Source organism: Parasteatoda tepidariorum, chromosome 9 (assembly GCF_043381705.1).
Source record: "Parasteatoda tepidariorum isolate YZ-2023 chromosome 9, CAS_Ptep_4.0, whole genome shotgun sequence".
Lineage (NCBI taxonomy): Eukaryota > Metazoa > Arthropoda > Arachnida > Araneae > Theridiidae > Parasteatoda > Parasteatoda tepidariorum.
The window spans coordinates 29,804,730-29,823,584 of NC_092212.1; the positions used below are offsets into that span (position 1 = coordinate 29,804,730).

General features: G+C 31.0%; 1 protein-coding gene across 2 annotated transcripts in view; it reads right to left on the minus strand.

The window, feature by feature from the left end:
• Positions 1-18,855, minus strand: part of LOC107438212 (neurexin 1) — a 275,422-nt gene that overhangs the window by 38,291 nt on the left and 218,276 nt on the right. For both annotated transcript variants that reach the window (XM_071185922.1, XM_071185921.1), the window contains exons 8-9: positions 11,902-12,054; positions 5,984-6,272 (exon numbers count right to left, since the gene is read on the minus strand). In XM_071185922.1, the coding sequence (XP_071042023.1) occupies positions 5,984-6,272; positions 11,902-12,054 (442 nt within the window). The remainder of the gene's footprint in view (positions 1-5,983; positions 6,273-11,901; positions 12,055-18,855) is intronic.

Here is an 18,855-nt window from a genome sequence, read left to right on the forward strand (position 1 = left end):
TAATTGTAATTCTTGGTTTAATAAGTTCGATTTAGTAGATTTTATTCCACCACTATTTCTAAACTAAACAATGCGTAGGCTTATATAATTCACCACTTTACTTATGACATGCTTTACATTTTTAAAAAGCAAGCAAATATTGTCAACTATTTGCAAAATTTACTTTATAGTTATTTACCGTATTTTTAAATTAGTTTGGCGAGTTCGCAGCAGTTGGCATCTCTGTAATAACATAACGAATACTAAAATAACGTTAACTTGCGAACTTTTTTGCTCCACTATTGCTTGATAGGTCAGCTGTGATAGTATAGGAACCTTAGTCTAAATGACGATTGCGTCAAATTGACGCATATCCGTAGAGATACGTATATCAGAAAGAGAATTTCAATATTTCAACGCTTTTGAAGAAAATAGACTTCAATATATATTTACCTCAATCAATGGATAAAAATCATTACAAGAGATAAAATAAAAATGCAAACGGATGTTGTAATTTTCCTTATAAAATTCGAAATGCGTCAAAATGACGCAACCCGTAAACCTAGTGTTAATGTTATGGACTCTTAATAAGGTTTAAGATTTACGTATTTTTTACTGCTATTTTATGGCATTATTTCCCATGATGTTGAATGGAATGAGGATCTTAATAGTAAGCATTTTAAAAGATATTATAAAATAAGTATGACATTAAAAGGTGGTAAAAGGAGAAAAGATCTTTGTGATATCTAGTGATCCTAGGATCTGTGTTTACCTAAAAACAAAAAAACCCTGAAAGGGTTATTTTAGTATATCTATACATCTATACATAATAATAAAAGCGGCTGTGTGTGTGTGTGTCTGTAATCACAATATATCGCCCCAGAAGCCTCGCCCGGGCACGAAACTTGGCACATAATTGTGTTTTGACATAATGAAGAAGTATTTTTTTTCTTTTTCAAAAATTTGGATTAGTTATTTAGTTATCAGTCATTTTGTAAGTCTATGCTTTTCGTCTGCTTTTTCGTCTTCAAAGAGCCATATTCAAAAAACTATTAAAAAATGCATATACTTTTCCCCACTCTTATAAATGTATGCTAATGCGAACCTTACAATTGAAATATTAATTTTCGACAACTTAAACCAATAATATACGAAGGAATTAATAATTTAATTGTAAAGTTCGCATTAGTTTACATTTATTAAAGTGGAGAAAAGTTTAACTTTTGTATTAAAAATGTGGCAACATATTCGATACGTAAATAGAACGCTTCGCTTTGATATATTTGTCGCTGTTCATAATTGTTATAATAAGTTTTTCTTCTTCTTTCCACGCTCTATTTTTTTTTTTTAAGCGAAGACGATAATTTTTGTAGCGATATTGTAGTACTTTGTACAACTAAAAATTCTTTTCACAACACTTTAAAAATATTTACTTTATTTTCTTTATATATACAGAGAACAGTCGGCAAAGAATTCGATTAGGTTGAAAAACATTTCGCTAAAAAGGAACGAATTCCAAAAGAAAAAATAAACAACTTAAAGAATAAAAATGCTGATGCCAGCCAATTTTTTGAAAGTTAACTTAGAAATAACAAACCAAACGATGTTAAATAACAAACCAAACGATGTTAACAAAATGACGTAGAAAGCGCAACTAGATCAAAATTATACAAGCACAACTAGATCAAATTATAATACCTGAGTGCTTGACGTAACAGATATAGAAATAGAATTTGATACCATAAAAAATTATATAGAAATAGAAATTGATACCATAAAAAATTTATTCGTTTTCGTGTTCTTTTCATGTATTTAGCATTTTAGTTTTTTTTTTTTTAAGCGTTGTAGCTATATAATTTCAAACATCCTCAAGAGCTATAACACATCTGCAGCAGAACTGGATATGAAGACAAAATTGCAGGACAGGAACACTTTAATTGTCCACTAATCTTCAGATTTCCTGCTATGTTTTAAAAAACTTTATTTGTGAAAACCTTCAGCGTGGCGGACAGCTGGCCGCCTTAGGCGGCTAGTTATTAATAAAATATTAATGACGTAAGTATACAGCATACCTGCCAACTCTTCCGGATTTTCCGGAAGATTTTATTTTCATATTTAAAGTGGTAGCAATACTCATGTTATTCCAATTAACTTTTTGAATTGTAATGATAATTATAAATGAGTTTGACCACCACTACATATAAATAATTACAATAAATATATAAAAGCATAATAATCATTGCTCAAACGAATTTCAACAGGATCAAAATATAAATATATTTTTGAGTCATATTGTTTTTCGTTTATTGTTTTACAACCACTCTAAAAACTCATTCTCGGAAAGAGTGAAAGTTGGCAGGTATGATACAATAGGAAAATGGACGTCTGTTGGTTTTTAATTCTTGGTAATAGGAAACTCTCTTTCTATGTAAGTATTTTATATTACATAACTTAATAGCTACCTACGAGCCCTTTCTAGGACCACACCACTTCGAGGATCTATATTGATCCTGTTGCCTTTTGTAGTATTGTCTGAGTTCATTCCATTTATATTGTTACGTGCAATTCGGATAGGTAGAAATAGTTCATGGGCTCATAGCTTGCGGTTACCTAAAGCAATATTTTTGATAAAAGGAAAAAAGAAGTAATCGGTTCAATTTTGCGAAACAAAAATCGTTCAACTTCCTAAAGTTACGCAAATTTTGTGGTCAATGTATAAAATCCAACGTTCTGTGGAATACTTAAAAAACCATCGGTAAAATATGAAAAAATAATATTTTACGCACTTTCTTGGTTCGATTTCTATCTTGGATTCATAGATTGACTGTAATATAAAGTGAAAATTGGCAGCAACAATGTGAAAATTTGCATTTTATAGGCATTTCATAGAATGGCGACAAAGTGTTAATCTAAATTTTTATAGGCATTTCTTTAGAATTTCAAGGCATTCACTGGAGTGACTAACAACAAACTATCAAAGCATAATATAAATATTAATTACTTAAATTAATGTCAGGCATTCTATTAAATGACTAATGAATAACCTGTAGGTTCTAGTTGCTTCTATAGAATGACTAATGAATAACCTGTAGGTTCTCTTTATCTATTTCGTATACTATATAAAGTTTATATTTCTAAAGGCAAGATTAAAATATAACTATAACAATGAATACAAAGAACCCTATAGAGAACAAATGTAGAGAGAAAAAAAAAAACAGAAAACAAGAGAAGCAACTGCAGAGATAGTCTATGAATCCAAAAGGATTCTGGCGTAGCGGTCCAAAAGAGAACGTTCGTTTGAAGCTCGGAAATGGTGGAGATGGGCACCATCCATGACCCTTCCAAGATTATAGAGACTGCAGACAGGACTTAAAACTATGCGAAACGACATTCTATCTATATGATAATTCTCACATACAATACTTTTCCAAAAGAACACTTCTTATTCTACAGCATGACCAGATATTCTATACAATGATTGAGCATTTTACAAAATACCAGATTTTATAGATTGACAGTAACATAAAGTGAAAATCGGCTGCAAAAAAGTTGAGATTTGTGTTTAATGTATGTAATCTAATAAAATCCAGAGGGAATCCTGCATTTTATTTGAATAATTTTGAAATTGGCATTATCACAAGCAAATCAGCGCATGTCATTTCATATTCATACATTCAATGTCCGTTGCATTAGGGGGATCGGGAAGGAATGTCGTTTTGGCTCATTTGATATTTGTTATCAAGATTTTATTTTTAATCAATTTTCTATTCACCCTCGTTAGCAACAATGAATGAAACAATGAATAAAAAAAGATCCCTGGAGTGCCTTATTGGCTCTTGGCATTTCCGGCAAAATTAAATTCCTAGTGCACTTTAGCATCCAAATAGAGTCTCGGTGCTGCCATCTAGTGTGGCAGAAACTAGACGTCCAAATTAACATGACCAACGGTATCTCACCCATTGTGGTGCTCCTGAAAGAGTGGATACCACCTCTGGAGAACGCACTAGGTCTGCTAAGCGGCAAGACCAATTGTGCAGCAAATTGGAAATAAAAGAAATAAATAAAAAATAAAAAAGGAATTGGTTTTTAAGACTAACGAATATTTAATGCGCCGAAAGACATTACTTCCCGGCCCCCCTAATATATATATGGGATGTATTGGCTGGAATTTCTGTGCACTGGCTGAGATTTCCAGATCTCACAGATTTCCTGTTACACAAAGCGTTTAACAAAAATAGAAAACGATGTAANTATTATTACTCGTTTTAATCCTATGTACTGCCTGCACATGATGCATTGTATGTCATACTGTACTTTCCTGCGATGTGTTGTAAAATTTTTCATTTGTGTCTTTGGCTCACTATAAGGGAAGCCCCGTCGGCTTCGGCACTATAAGGCGGGACTCTCGGAGCATTTTAATTATTTTACTGCTGTTGCCATCAGACTCTGTAATGTTTGCATAATGTTACTCTGTAATGTTACTTTTTTGTATTTTATGTACTTTTTTGTTTTCTTGATTTTAATAAACATTTACTCGTATGCCCTAAATTGGGGCAGGTCGGGGTAAATATTTCATATTATTATTGTACAATATTATTTAATGTATTCTAGCATTTTGTAGAACATGTTTCCTTTTATTTGGTATTAAATCTTTTATGATCATCTGACTTAATTTTTTTAACCTCAAAATCATGAAATTCAAAGAGCCATAAACCATAATTTTAAAAGAACAAACTAAAAATTTTTTTAATAAATACATTTTTTTATTTGACGAAATTACTCTTTTTGAAAACTGTAATGCCTTTTTAACTAGTTTTATTCGTGCGAGGTGGCGAAAGAAAACTCGTTTGGAGAAAAATTAGCTCTATTAATCACCTGACTTTTATCTTTCATGGGGATTAAAATGAAAAGCTTAATCCTCATGTCATGGATGATTCAAATAATCTTCACACTTTGGATGACATGAAAATAAACATAAAAAATATAATTTCAGAATTTAGAACAGCTCAAGTAAAGAATATCGTTTGGTATGCATAATCTCCTTCCAACTCTTTCGACTCAGTTTAGTATAGTTCTCCGTGTATTTGCTTTTTTGCTCAATTGACTTATTGGTGCTCTTTCAATTGACTTATTGGTGCTCCACACCACTTCGAGGTTCTATATCGATCCTGTTGGTATTGCCTGAGTTCATGCCATTAATATTTTACGTGCAATACGGATAGGTAGAAATAGTTCATGGGCTCATAGCTTGCGGCTACTTAAAATAATATTTTTGATAAAAGGAAAAACGACGTAATCGTTTGAATTTTGTAAAACAAAAATCGTTCGACTTCCTGAAGTTACACATATTTTGTGGTCAATGTATAAAATCCAACGTTCTGTGGAATGCTTAAAAAACCATCGGTAAAGTATGAAACAATAAATATATCTCACACTTTCTTAGTTCGAGTTCTTTCTTGGAGTCATAAATTAAAGGTAATATAAAGTGAAAACTGGCGGGAACAATGTGAAAATTTGCATTTTTTAAGCATTCCATAGAATGACGACAAAGTGCTAATTTAAGATTTTATAGGCATTTCCATCTAGTGTGGCAGAAACTAGCTGCCATCTAGTGTGGCAGAAACTAGACGTCCAAATTAACATGACCAACGGTATCTCATCCATTGTGGTGCTCCTGAAAGAGTGGATACCACCTCTGGAGAACGCACTAGGTCTGCTAAGCGGCAAGACCAATTGTGCAGCAAATTGGAAATAAAAGAAATAAATAAAAAATAAAAAAGGAATTGGTTTTTAAGACTAACGAATATTTAATGCGCCGAAAGACATTACTTCCCGGCCCCCCTAATATATATATGGGATGTATTGGCTGGAATTTCTGTGCACTGGCTGAGATTTCCAGATCTCACAGATTTCCTGTTACACAAAGCGTTTAACAAAAATAGAAAACGATGTAAAGGTAGTTTAATTTAAATTAAGCGCGACTACATAACCAAGTTTTCTTTACCTGGAGTTGTAAAATCGTAAGCGGCTTCATCAACAGCTATCCTTCCAGTTTTGCCAGTGCGTCTTAACGTTACAGTGTGCCATTGGCCATCATCGCACCGTTTAGAGGAAGCTTTTACTTTGGCAATACCAGATCCTAATCCAAGAATTAAATAAACATGTCCATCTAATAGCTCCAAAGCAAACACATCGCCTTGACCACCATTGTACATTAGTAATCCAGTTGCTTCGTTGGTTCGAAATCGAAAGGCAATAGACCCAGTCTTGCTTCCTTCCCATGTGGGTAGTGCCTGAAATAAAAATTATATGATCTTACGCATGGTAATTACGGCCAACGTATGCATATGTAGTAGGCTAATTGAAAAAATTCCGGTCTTTTTAGGCAAAAAAAGTCTTTAGTATCTTTTAATCTGGTTTAAACTTATGACAATCAGCTTTAAAGCCTTTTCATTAATTGAGATGTATGCGAATTCAAATAGACTGAATTTTTCTCTATGCTTATTGTCACAAACCTTTGAGCGCCACATCAACCATCGGTGGCTGACACTGGACTTTCCATTTAAGCCGGGTCAACCACCGGTGGCTGACACTGAAATTACATTTAGGTTGCTTCTGCCACCGCTTGCTGACGCTGACCTTTCACATAAGCTGCGAAAAACAGCTGGTTGACAGAGTATAACATGATATAGAACTATAAAATTTACACTCTTTTATGGAATTGCAGGAAATGTATTAAAAATTTACTTAATTATTATGATTCTTAGTTTAATAAATTCAATTTAGTAGATTTTTATCCACCACTATTTTTAAACAATTCGTAGGCATATATGATTCACCACTTTCTGGAACTCATCATAGACAATATTAATCATAGCCCTTCAACCAATTTCTTACTCTCAGATGGTATATCATACCTGCCAACTCTTCCGGAAAATTTTATTTTCATATTTAAAGTGGTAGTAATTATATACTATTTTTTCTTTTATAATCTTAATTTTTAAATTATATTGATCTCCACTATTCTTACAAAAATTAAGCACATATATTAATATGCATTACTATCATGGTAGTCAACTTAAGTTTTCTCAAATACAACGTATTTGTTTGCTTAAAATTGGAGCTTTAATTCCATTTTAATATCATTGGGAAAAATGATAATGGAAGGGATTAAAAGTTGGCAGGTATGGTATATTATCAAAATTTTTTAAGCATTAATTTTTCACTTATTTTTTTAGTGCCCAACAACTTATTATTACTTTTTTATTCTTCATGATAAAACTGCTGCTCTGTGCACCAATGAAGCCCTCTTGGGGGGGGGGAGGTGAGGCATTGAGGCAGTGTAGCAGTGATATCAAACCTTAATTATTTCATTAATACTTTGTTTATTAGTTACTATTATTTTATATTTCAATTATTATAAATCCACACCCTTTTGAATACTTGATTCCCATTGGCCGATGCAATTTCGCTCAACCAATTTATTTTTTACCGTTCAATCTCCCATCCGCTCTTACCAAATACCCTATCTCGTTTCTGATTGGCCGTCACTCATTCGACTCAACGAATCAAACGATGTACATAGTTTTATATATATCCTTCTGATATAAGCACCCTTAATTGTATATATTCCTAGGACTTATAATTGTAAATAATATATATTCGGATTTCCATCTTAATCGGACTATTTCTTTTCACCGTATTTCATTTTTTTTTGTTTTTCTTTCCTTGTACATATCTGATCATTTTATACATCATCATTTTACGATTTTTACGCTCGTTGCCTAGGCCTATGATGAAATGGCAAGTGCCGAAAGGCAGGCACCATGATTTAAACCATTACATTAAAGCATCAGATATGTCATTCTAAACCTTTTACAAACTAGCAAAATCTGTCTATAGTTACAAATTTAGTTTGTAGTTATTAACCGTGTGGCCAGACGAGCAAGCCATGTAAAATTAGCGTGGCATTCAACGAGTTAAGCCTCCTATTCGGTTATGGAGAGGCAATGAGCTTTCTCTCCGGTGGAAAGCAGAGAAAATAAGTCTTTTTCTTGGAACACCTACATAAAATTAACATTTCCTTCTTTGAACGTATTGCAAATTGCCTGAAACAAATCAAGCTATTGAATGATATATTTAAATAGCCTAAAGGTATGTAGGTTTATTGAAATAAGCCTAAATGGGACAGGCTCATTAGAAGAAGTCTGGAGGCGTTTTTAACTATAGTCAGGAAAGATAACAATCTGTTTAAAAAGTGCCGACTTTTTTAAAAATTAGCCTATGACATTTATATTTTAGCGACTGAGTATCATGATCGATGTAAATGTTGTTGAAACATATTCAGTGATCGTCTCTGAACATGTTTAATTCATAAGGATCAAGTGAATTAGAGAAAAATCGACTTTAGAATAATAAGGAAACATTAGGAGACAGTATGTAAAGCGACTAACTATAACATGATCTGCTCATCCTCTTCAAAGGGGAAATAATTGAAATTCGGTTTATAATAAATTATTTACAAGACTATGTACAGTTATTTATGAAATACATGAGATAAAACCCCGTCTGATAGAGAAGAAAATGAATGGAAATGACTTTATCCTTAAACATGAAGATATCTTAAAAATTCAGTTATACATGGTCTTTTTTATAGATGGCGTTTTCATCTGCAATGTCCTCTGATAGTATTAGAAAATGGCATTCTATGCTCTCAGTATGCGTTGCATTTGTAATTTTACTGAGCCTCTTATTTTGTGCTTTTATTATCATAATGGATTCAGAGACAGAACTCCATGCTCGTGATGTGTGTATTATAATAGAACTAATGCACTGAATATACAGTAGCGTCTTCAAATGGAGTAAAAGTTTTAAGTTTGGACAAAGTAAAGGTCTAAGAGCATTAGTAACCTATTCTTTACCTTTATTTACATTTTTATTCAGGATAGATTGGAATTTCGAGTCAAGCCCAAAGACACAGATTTGTGTACTATGTAGTACTGTTTTGTTGTACAGAGTCAGGTTCTTTTAGATATTTGAATTTTATCTGGAGATTTTGATTAATAGGTTGTTTGATTGTTTGGCATTTTTGGCAAATCTCTGGGTTCAATATGTATTTGTTCAGGAACTGTAACTATTATAACTATTGTAATTCCAAAGAGAGTTTAATGAAACAAATATCTTATCAATTTTACAATGCGAAGATTAAATATTATTATCATTTTCAATAACTTTTTAATAACTAAACTGAACTTGAATATTTTAAAAGTATGTAATGTTTCATAATTTTATTCCTAAACTGTTGCAAAATAACATAAAAATTTCTCCGTTGAGTACTTTTTCACATAGATCAGATGTTCCCAACCAGGAGGAGTTTCTACGCAGGAGAAGTTTTCTAATTTGGTACTTGCAATTCGAGAAGAAGAATACTTCTGAATTCACATAATTAGGCCTAATCACGTGGTTGTGCATGGTTTATTACAGCTATTAGGCTTAGTTTTGAATCACTTTTCAGATCAGATTTAATTAGCTACATGCAAGCGACGTCACATATGTGTGTTAGACTTGATTATCTGCTGAATCATGGTTTAACCCCTTGGGGAAGGGTGATTCAGAAAAGCATTCGTACAAAATCAGGATCAGGAAGTAATTAAATAAAAAACTGTAACTTAAATGTAGTCGTTTCTAATNATTGTTAAATAATCGGTGAATTAAATAAATCAAACAATTATAACTCCGCCCACAAATAAACTGCTAAAGAATTACTTTGAATACCAGCTTTATTTTTTTACCCTGGTTTATACGGTTTTATGCTGGCACGTACATGTGACAGTCGACGCCAAAGGGTTACAGAAATGCCAACTTCCATAGCTTTGTAAAATAGTATTTTCTAGTGGTAGCGAAATTTATTAAGTTACTTTCAGTTTAGTATTTTTCATTTTAAGTAATTTTTTCACCACCAAATATCAAAAATTATAAGTATGATATAAAATACAACGTTTAAGCATTCATCTACTGGTTACTATATTAAAAAGTAGGTGTAACTATCCTTCTTTAACGTATTAACTATATAATCTGCGACCACTTTATTAAAACTATTCAAGAAAGCGGAGCAGTTGGCATCGCTGGGGTTAAATCAAATGTGCAGGAACAGGGTGACTACAGGTTATGAAAATTTTTGTGACTTAAATTCCAAATTTTAGTTTTCAAAAAGAAGTGGTAATTACCAGATCGACTAATAGAGATTTCTAGTTGAGACGGTAGTCACTCAGAGGACGGCTATAACCAATTGGGCGGCTATAGTCGTCACTTTCAGCTACGTGTCAAACAAAAATTGTTAAGAACCACCGACATAGAGTAACAAAGCGGTCTTTTGTCTAGACGGCCACTAAATCTACCGGAAAATCCACCATTGCCAACAACTGTTACAATACTTATTCAAAAAATTGTTTTAGATAACCATAACTTGGATAACTATATTCCGCATAGCCAATTTTAATAGAATACTATATTATTTTAATGTTTCTTTTATAAAGCAAAATATTCGTAGAAAAATAACTCCGATATAAGTACCGACGTTTTTCAATAATAAAAACATCCCTTTTAGCTTAAACTTGCCAAACAAACGTGCTAAAAATGCACTCCCTGAACTTCATGGCTCCTTTACAAGTTCTAGTTTTAATGTTTACTCTATCAAAAGATCTCCAGAATTGAAGAAATATATTTCTGTTCTCTACACGGGCTGTTGGATATACGGGGTATAAAGTTAGGCTACAAAACACCAAAAGAAAGCACTGTGAGAAAAATGTCTTTTCTTGCTACTCAGCTCACGTAGAATAGCTCTCGATATTTCTTTGCTTACCGTTGCCATATTTCAATGTTGTCGTAATTTTGCTTCTGGATTTCGTCCAAGAAAGGTTTTTCTATTTTATCGTCTGCTCATTTAATGAACGGAAAAAAAGAAAAGAAATATTACAGTAGTACGTGAGTTCAACTGGAACCGTAGTGTTGGCTTTTATTTTTATTTCCTTTTAAGCATAGTTTGAAAAATAGTAAGAATGGGAGTTTAGAATGGTTCATAATTTTAAGCGATCGATTCACATAAGGATTATTAGTATATGCCCTCACCGCTTTATGCTGGTCTTAATTTTTAGCTTTCGAAATAATTTCATGGTTATTTTTTTAATTTTAGAATCGTTCGAAAATAGGCGAGAATCTGCAGCTTTCATTATATTTCATACAGGACAAGCTACAATTGCATGATTATAAATTCAGAGAATGATTTTGCTGTAGAATATGATGAGACAAGCAAATTTTGCAATAGAAAATGGTGAAGCACTGTTCCCATTCGAACACAATAACACAAATACTTTCCGTACATTAAGAAATAATTTTTTGCATCAGAATAGTAAGATGAAACAAGCATTTTTTCAAAAGTACATGATGAAACAAACAATTTTTAGCAATAGAACATAATGAAATAAATATGATTTTTTGTTTACGAGGAAATAATAATTATGTTCTAATAGAATGTTTGCAATAGAACATGTGTTCGTAAAAGACGATTACTATTTGGAGGAAGTGGGGATTTACTAAAATCATCGAGAACAATCAAAAGAACGTTGTTTAGATTTTTAAAAAAAAATTGCATTATGTTTATCCAACTAATTAAAAATTAAAAAAATGCAAATTTAATCAAATGGAGCATTTCCAGAGATACAACAATTTAAAAATGCGCCTTTTTAATTATACTTACCATTCTTTTTTTAATTGCTCTTTAAACTCTTTTGCGCGGATCAACTTCTTTCACTTAGCTCTTAAATTACCATTATTTTTATATTTCAACTTAATAGCAATTTTTAAAGATGAGAGTTTTAACACCCGAATTATAGGTATGAAAGCAAAATAAAAAGTTGGACTCACCAAAAAGGATTCCCTAGTGGTAAATGTAATAGGATCTGCTGCTTCCATTTCTTGGCAGAAAAATTGCACGTCACCATGATATCTCAACAACTTACTCTGAGACTTGGCTAAGGAAAGTAAATCCAAATTTACACTATCTGCTACGAACTCCACCTGAAACAATATAAAACACATAGTTTAGTTATACATAGATATTTTAAGATCAGTATATAATTTTTCTATAAATACGAAAAATGATTGAATCAAAACAAGAAAAATTTCACAGTATAATAGGCTCTAAAATAGGAATAAAAAATTATGAGAAAGGGTCATTTCCGCCACACGGAGCTCACTCCCGATTTCTTCATCTATTGAAAAGTAAATAATTGTTTTACGGTGGACTTTCCGAACGAACAAGTTCATAGTTCTCACGTAACGTCATTATTCTTCATTCAATAAATAATTCTTTTTTCACTTTTTTAAATAATTCTTTCAGAAGAACAAATTACAATAAAAAAGTTTATATCTTGAAGAATAATAAAATACAATTCATGGTTTCTAAAAATATATGGAATAATCTTATTTAATCTGGTTTGATCGTTCTGTTTAAAATACACAAATTAAATTCGCCATTACTTAATATATAATTGATATGAATTTTTATTTTTATGGAAAAGTTACAATAAAAAGTACTGTTGGTGCAGCGTTAAAAATATTTTGTATTAAGTAGAAAAGTTTGTTACAAAACATTTTTATTCAACACAAAATCGTCTGTTTATAACAAAAGGAGAAAGAAGAAATATCTCCACTCTTCTCTTAGAATTAAAACCGTTTGAACTTTTTTTTGTCTATTTTCGAACGCTATCATCAGAACATCTTAGAGCGAGCTACAAAAACTCTCAAATCAGATAACTGACCCAACGTTAAAATTTCGAACATAATTAATAAGTTCTGCAAGAATGTGATAGAATAGGAAATTTGACGTGGAAATTGCGATGGGGTTATGTTTCTTACTTTTGAATAAAATGGTTTAAACAGGGAAATTTTGCTTTTTCTCCCCAAGGATTGTAATATTAGACTGCTGAACTTGTTACTCTTTAATTGAGGATTTCATTTAAAAATATAGAAGTGAATCAACGTAAAGAGTGGAAATAAAACTACAAAATGTTATTCTATTTTGAGGTATGTAACACATTAACTTTCGAAACAGATTTAAAATGGTTCAGAATGTATATCTAGAACCAGATTTAAGTACAGATGCCTGAGATTTCTAAGAATAAAATGTTAACTAGAATTTGATTTGTATTATTTCTTCATAAAAAGTAACTACTTTTGACACTTTTTAGGCGTAGTTCGCTCTGCTTTTCGTATTGTGATAGATTTGATCACAGTGATAGAATCGTTTTGTTTTGAATGACTTACCAGTAAAATGCAACAAAAAAATACTAAAAATACGCTTAAATTTCATCTTATAACTCGTATTTAATATTTGCTTGTCATGACATATATTAAAGCATAAGTCACATCTAAACTGAAAATGTATACCAGATCTAACACCTTCTTCAGACTTTACTAAATATTCGTTCCTAAATATTAAGAAATGGAAGTGAAATGTATCATTTAACATAGGATTGGGGAAAAAGATTTAAATTTTTTCCCCTATCATTTAAATAACTCATGTATACATACTTAAATTGTACCACAAGTTCTGATGCAATAATTAAGGAATTAAAACAAGTAAAAAATTTTTTGTAATACCATTTAAAATTTAATCACATTAATGTTTTATTTTACTTCAAATTTAACATACTAATAAAAATTAATATTTATTTAACTGAAATGAAATTTCATTTGACTAAAAAAAAAAAAACGGCAAAATGTTTCTTTTCAGAAATTTTTTATAGTATCAAATATGATAGTCTAAGACTAAACGGTATAATATTGTTTAATATCTTCGAAATGACTTGCGTAATTTATTAATCAACTTCAAAAAGTGGGCTATGTTTGAAAAAAGAGGCAGTATAAATTTGTTAATACCAAAAAGATATTAAGTGTTGCTTACCACTTTAACTTTAAAATTGAACTGCACTTAGACTTCAGATCAAAAAGTATAAATATTCTTATTATAACTATAAAGTGGTCAGCAGAACTGGCTAATTTCTACGAAATAAATCTTAATAATAAAACATTTATGCTAAAACTTTTATCGTTTTTGATAAAAAAGGAACTGCCTTTTATATTTTTAATTTGACTTACACATTTTAATTTATAGAAATCAAAATAATTAATATTTTTTAACTTAAAACTGTGTCATAATAATAACTTGTACAATAGTTAATAACTAGGAGGCTTCGCCCCCTGCTCGCTGGCGCTCGCCAACCCCCGGAACTGCTTTCGCAGTTCATTTCGGATTGCTTCACAATCCGATGCTCGCTCATTGGATACGTTCTTAACGTCTAGCTTTTGTATACTTTTTTGAACACTGAAGTTCCATACACTTTTCACTGTAGAAAACTCTTAAACCTGTGCATTTCAATATTAATTTGAAATTGAAAACAGTTCGCAATTTTTCTTAATCACACTATTCTAAATTTCAGTTGTTGAGAAAAGTAACTGTTGTAAGTTTTGTTTTAAAGTCTTTCCCACCAGAGGGCTAAAACCATGTGTTGTAAAACAATATGAAATAGTACTNGAAAGGCCCATTTAAACTTTACTTTCTATAGTTTTAAGAATCATATTACTTCAGATGATTAATGATAGCATGATGAAATAGTTTTACAAGGGCTTATTGCTTTACAGAATATATTGCAATATTGTGGGGAGGATAAGACTAATTTGTAAGCAAGTTAATCCGGACCACAGAATATTATTGTAGTAAAGAAAGTAATTGTTGTATCGGATATATCGTTACAGTAAGTCTTCATTGTTACATATTGTGGAGGAAAAAAAACTATAATTTGATAATTTTTAAGACACTCTTAACGCTAATAGTAATTAACACTAGAAGAACTGAAATACCTATATTGCCCAAAAGCAGTCAAAATGACTGCATTGTGAAAGAATAACTAATGTATAAAGAAATTTGTTTAAAATTAATTTTAAATATTTTTGATATTATTTTCAGTTATATAACAAGTTATTAGTATATATCAACAATAAAAATAATTATAAAAGTCACAAAATTCTGAGAAATTGCGCCATTATAAACATCATTGTTTTTCTAATTGAAATTAAAAAGCAGTCAAAATGACTTCCTTGGGCAATCTAGTGTTAAAGGAGATTAATTGTTTTGGGGAGAACATACATCAGCATCGTTGGGCTTTGGGATATCCGGAAAGTCAGGATGATTTTTCTTAATTTCACTGAATGACCTTCTCATAAACAATGGATCATCTCTCTCAGGGATAAATCTTTTGCACTGGCCAATCGATTTCACCATTAACTGTTTTCACTCTTACCACTCTTTCCCTAGAAATGTGGATACGATTCGACCCAAAGGTCAATCTATTGTCTTCTTATTTGTCATTCATACAAAAACTATATCACCAGGCTTTAATTTCCTTATTAGATGGTTGTACTTCGTTGGTTTTTGCACCAAAAGAATGAATGACTCGGCTCTGAATCTTCTTCGAAATGTATCCCTCAAATTTTGCTTCGCCATCTTTTGTTGATGTTAACTTTATCGATGCGGTCTAGATCTGGCACACCAACAGTACGTATGTCTTGAATAAACATGGATGAAGAAAGTGGGAATATATCTTGTGAATCTTTTGAGATGTAAGTAAGAAACCTGCCGTTAACAACAGCTTCTACGTCACACAAAGAAGAAGAAATATAACACTTTTTATTTTCACGAAAATTTGTTCCATGATATCGCCATAGCAACCGTCGATAAAAATTCTAGCTTACAACTTACACATCAGAATCACGTTTGTGTTTAAATATTATTTTTAAATAAAAGAAAAACTATAAACTAATAATCACAACAAAACTATTTAATTTTCATATGCGATATTTGAAATTTAATTTGTGTGACATACATTAATATTTTTCTTTCAATTCTAATGCGCTTAAAAAGTTTTGTTTATTATTAAATTGTGAAATAATACGCAAATAAGTTTTGGTTAGCTTTGTAGTTTTGACAAAGGCAGCTGATTAATTAATTACTGGAACACCAAAAAAAAAAATTGTTCCAAAATTTTGTAAAATGGACTGGAAACACTTTGACCACTTTTCCAATGGCCTACAAATAGCTTAATAATTACCCTTAGATTCATTTTGATAAAGAAACTTCAAGCTAAATTTATAATTACTCTTTAGAAACTAACTTTAAAATAGATATTTAACGTTCAGTCATTAATTAACCACAAGAGCAGCACATTATTGGTCTATTCAGCGCAGATATGTCAAATCTGCCTTTCATTTATTTACCCCTTCTCTTTCTAATCAATAATCCTCCTGATTACTCCAACAGTAAACAAGACTGCCGCCTCCCCCTATTATCAGATCCATCATATCGATCGTCTTTAATCAGTCCCAGATGATGATTTGGACGGGCCATCTAATGAAGATTGTACGTTAATTTGCAAAAAGCCACCTGAAAGTATCATACATTAAAGCAAAGCAGCGGGCTTCTTTAGTCTATGGTTGTTGTTGCAATTTTGTTGCCAGTTAAGGGTTGCATAATTTATTTAAATGACTCCTTCCATGATTAAATTGGCTTAAATGCGTACGTAACGGGATGTGAGGTAAACTATTTCTTAATTATGAAAACGACTGCTTGATGTCTTAATTATAAAGAGAGATTTTTCCGTTCGGTTTAATTACGGGATCAGCATAATATGTTGCAGTGTGTTCTAATTTGTTTTTTTAAATTCTCCCTAAACACAAACAACTGAATTAAATTAAACAAGTTGATAAGTATTCCAGAAGCCGGTTTTATTACAAAAATTGTTTATTTTTAGAATACCGATATTTATTTCATTAAATGGAGATTTTTTTTAAATTTTTTTATTTTATTTTTATTTTTTTACTTTTATGAGTTTCCCTTTTCATAACTAAGGACATTTTTTATCACTTTTTTCTGAGCACATAAGGCACCAAAATTTTATGAATAAGTTTTATTTTTTGCTCATTAGCCGCAAACGCATAGTTTCATATTTGTACTGTCATTGGGAAAGATTTGGCACAGTGGTAGTAAAATCTATGCAAATAAAGCAGAATGTTTATAAGTATGTGTGTATACATGTACCATATACAAATTCGTAATTTTGAATTTACCGTCAGCAAATTTGGCGCAAATATGCTCGCAGATACGGTGGACCTAAACTCCTTTCGACGACTGGCTTACATGCTACATCCGATTAAATTTTTTTTTCTCCATATTATTTTATGACTATTTTATACTATGATGAATTTGCTAGCTTTATTTAACTTAAAAATTGATTTTTATATGACGCGTATTTACTAATTATTTATCTTTGGTTTCGTTATGTAGGTAAGCACAAGCAAGATCAACATTGATAATTCTGCGTGACAACGGCATTAAAAGTATTTTATAAGATCTATGAAATCATGGGCTTATTTTGATATTTAAACGTGTTTCTGACAACGTAAGTAATTTAATGTCAGCAGGAATTAAAAGTAAAGAAATAAAATTGAAATAATTTCCAAAAATAATTCGTAGGAAAAATTATGATTGAGGTTAATTTTTACAATCAGGGTTAAAAAAATTATGTATATATGAATGCAAATTTGTATAGTTAGTTTTAGTAAGTTAGTCAAATTTTTAATCCTTTTTTCTGTTTTGGTAAATTTAATGTCATGAATGGGATACCTGAAAGTGACGTAGTGTGAGTATCAAGATCCTGAGTGGTTGTTGATGCGTGGCATTTGTTTACGTTAACAATTGTTATTTCGATTCAATTCCGAGTAAGCCAAGCCCGCTGAGTATCAATTTTATTAAATGACACATTCTATATTCTTTAAAAAAGACCTTTTCATAAAGATTCAAATTTTTTCACTGTATATTTCTTACTTAACACTAAGACAGGTACGAAGCCTTGTAAAACATACACAAACTATTATGCATCGAAGTTTCCAGGTACACAAAACAAAAATGTATTACGGTTACTAGGAAATATACAAACAAATATACCTAAGTTAAGTAAAAGATGTTGACAAATTCGATGTGCGATATGGTGCTGTATTTAATTATTTTCACGTTAATTAACTTAGCTCGACTTTAACACGCCATCTTGCTTATAAGCTGGCTCTGAGGTCATAGGTTACGTATCTATGCATCAGTGACCGTCTTCTTCTCGAGTTGCAAGTATCCAATTGGAAAGGTAATAGAAAAGGACAACAAGTAACAAAAATTAAAAGTTTTCAAGTAAGTACTAATTCAACAAGATAGTTTGTAGCAAGACTAAAAAGTTGTAAATCGTTTAATAAAAGTTATGGATATTTTTAGATATTACTCTTTGAATTTTAGTCACCCGTGACAATCATATCAATCGAATAATCAATCGAATAATTAATGAATCGAATTAAAATTTCATATTCCAGACCTTTGGATCTATACTTAAAAAAATACTCTGGTTGCTACGAACAAAATAATATAACTTTTTTTAAAATTATAATTACTTCCACTTTTTAATTTTTTCGAGATACGTATGAAACGTGTAATAGAGAAATACTTTGAACTACCAAATATTTTTCGAAAAGCTTTTCTTACAACGGGTCGTTACTGGGTTAATTAATGAAGAATAATATGTTTAAGAGATCAAAATAGAAGGAAAGAAAATAGACCGAAATCCCAAAGAATACTTGAATAACTTTGAAAGCAATAAAGAGCAATTAATTTCACTTACGTCTCATGGAATAATACTAAATAAACTGAGTCGTTTAGTTTTATAACTAAAAATATGTTAATTAAAGCATTTATTCTTTATATGGACTTTCGACAACTAAATT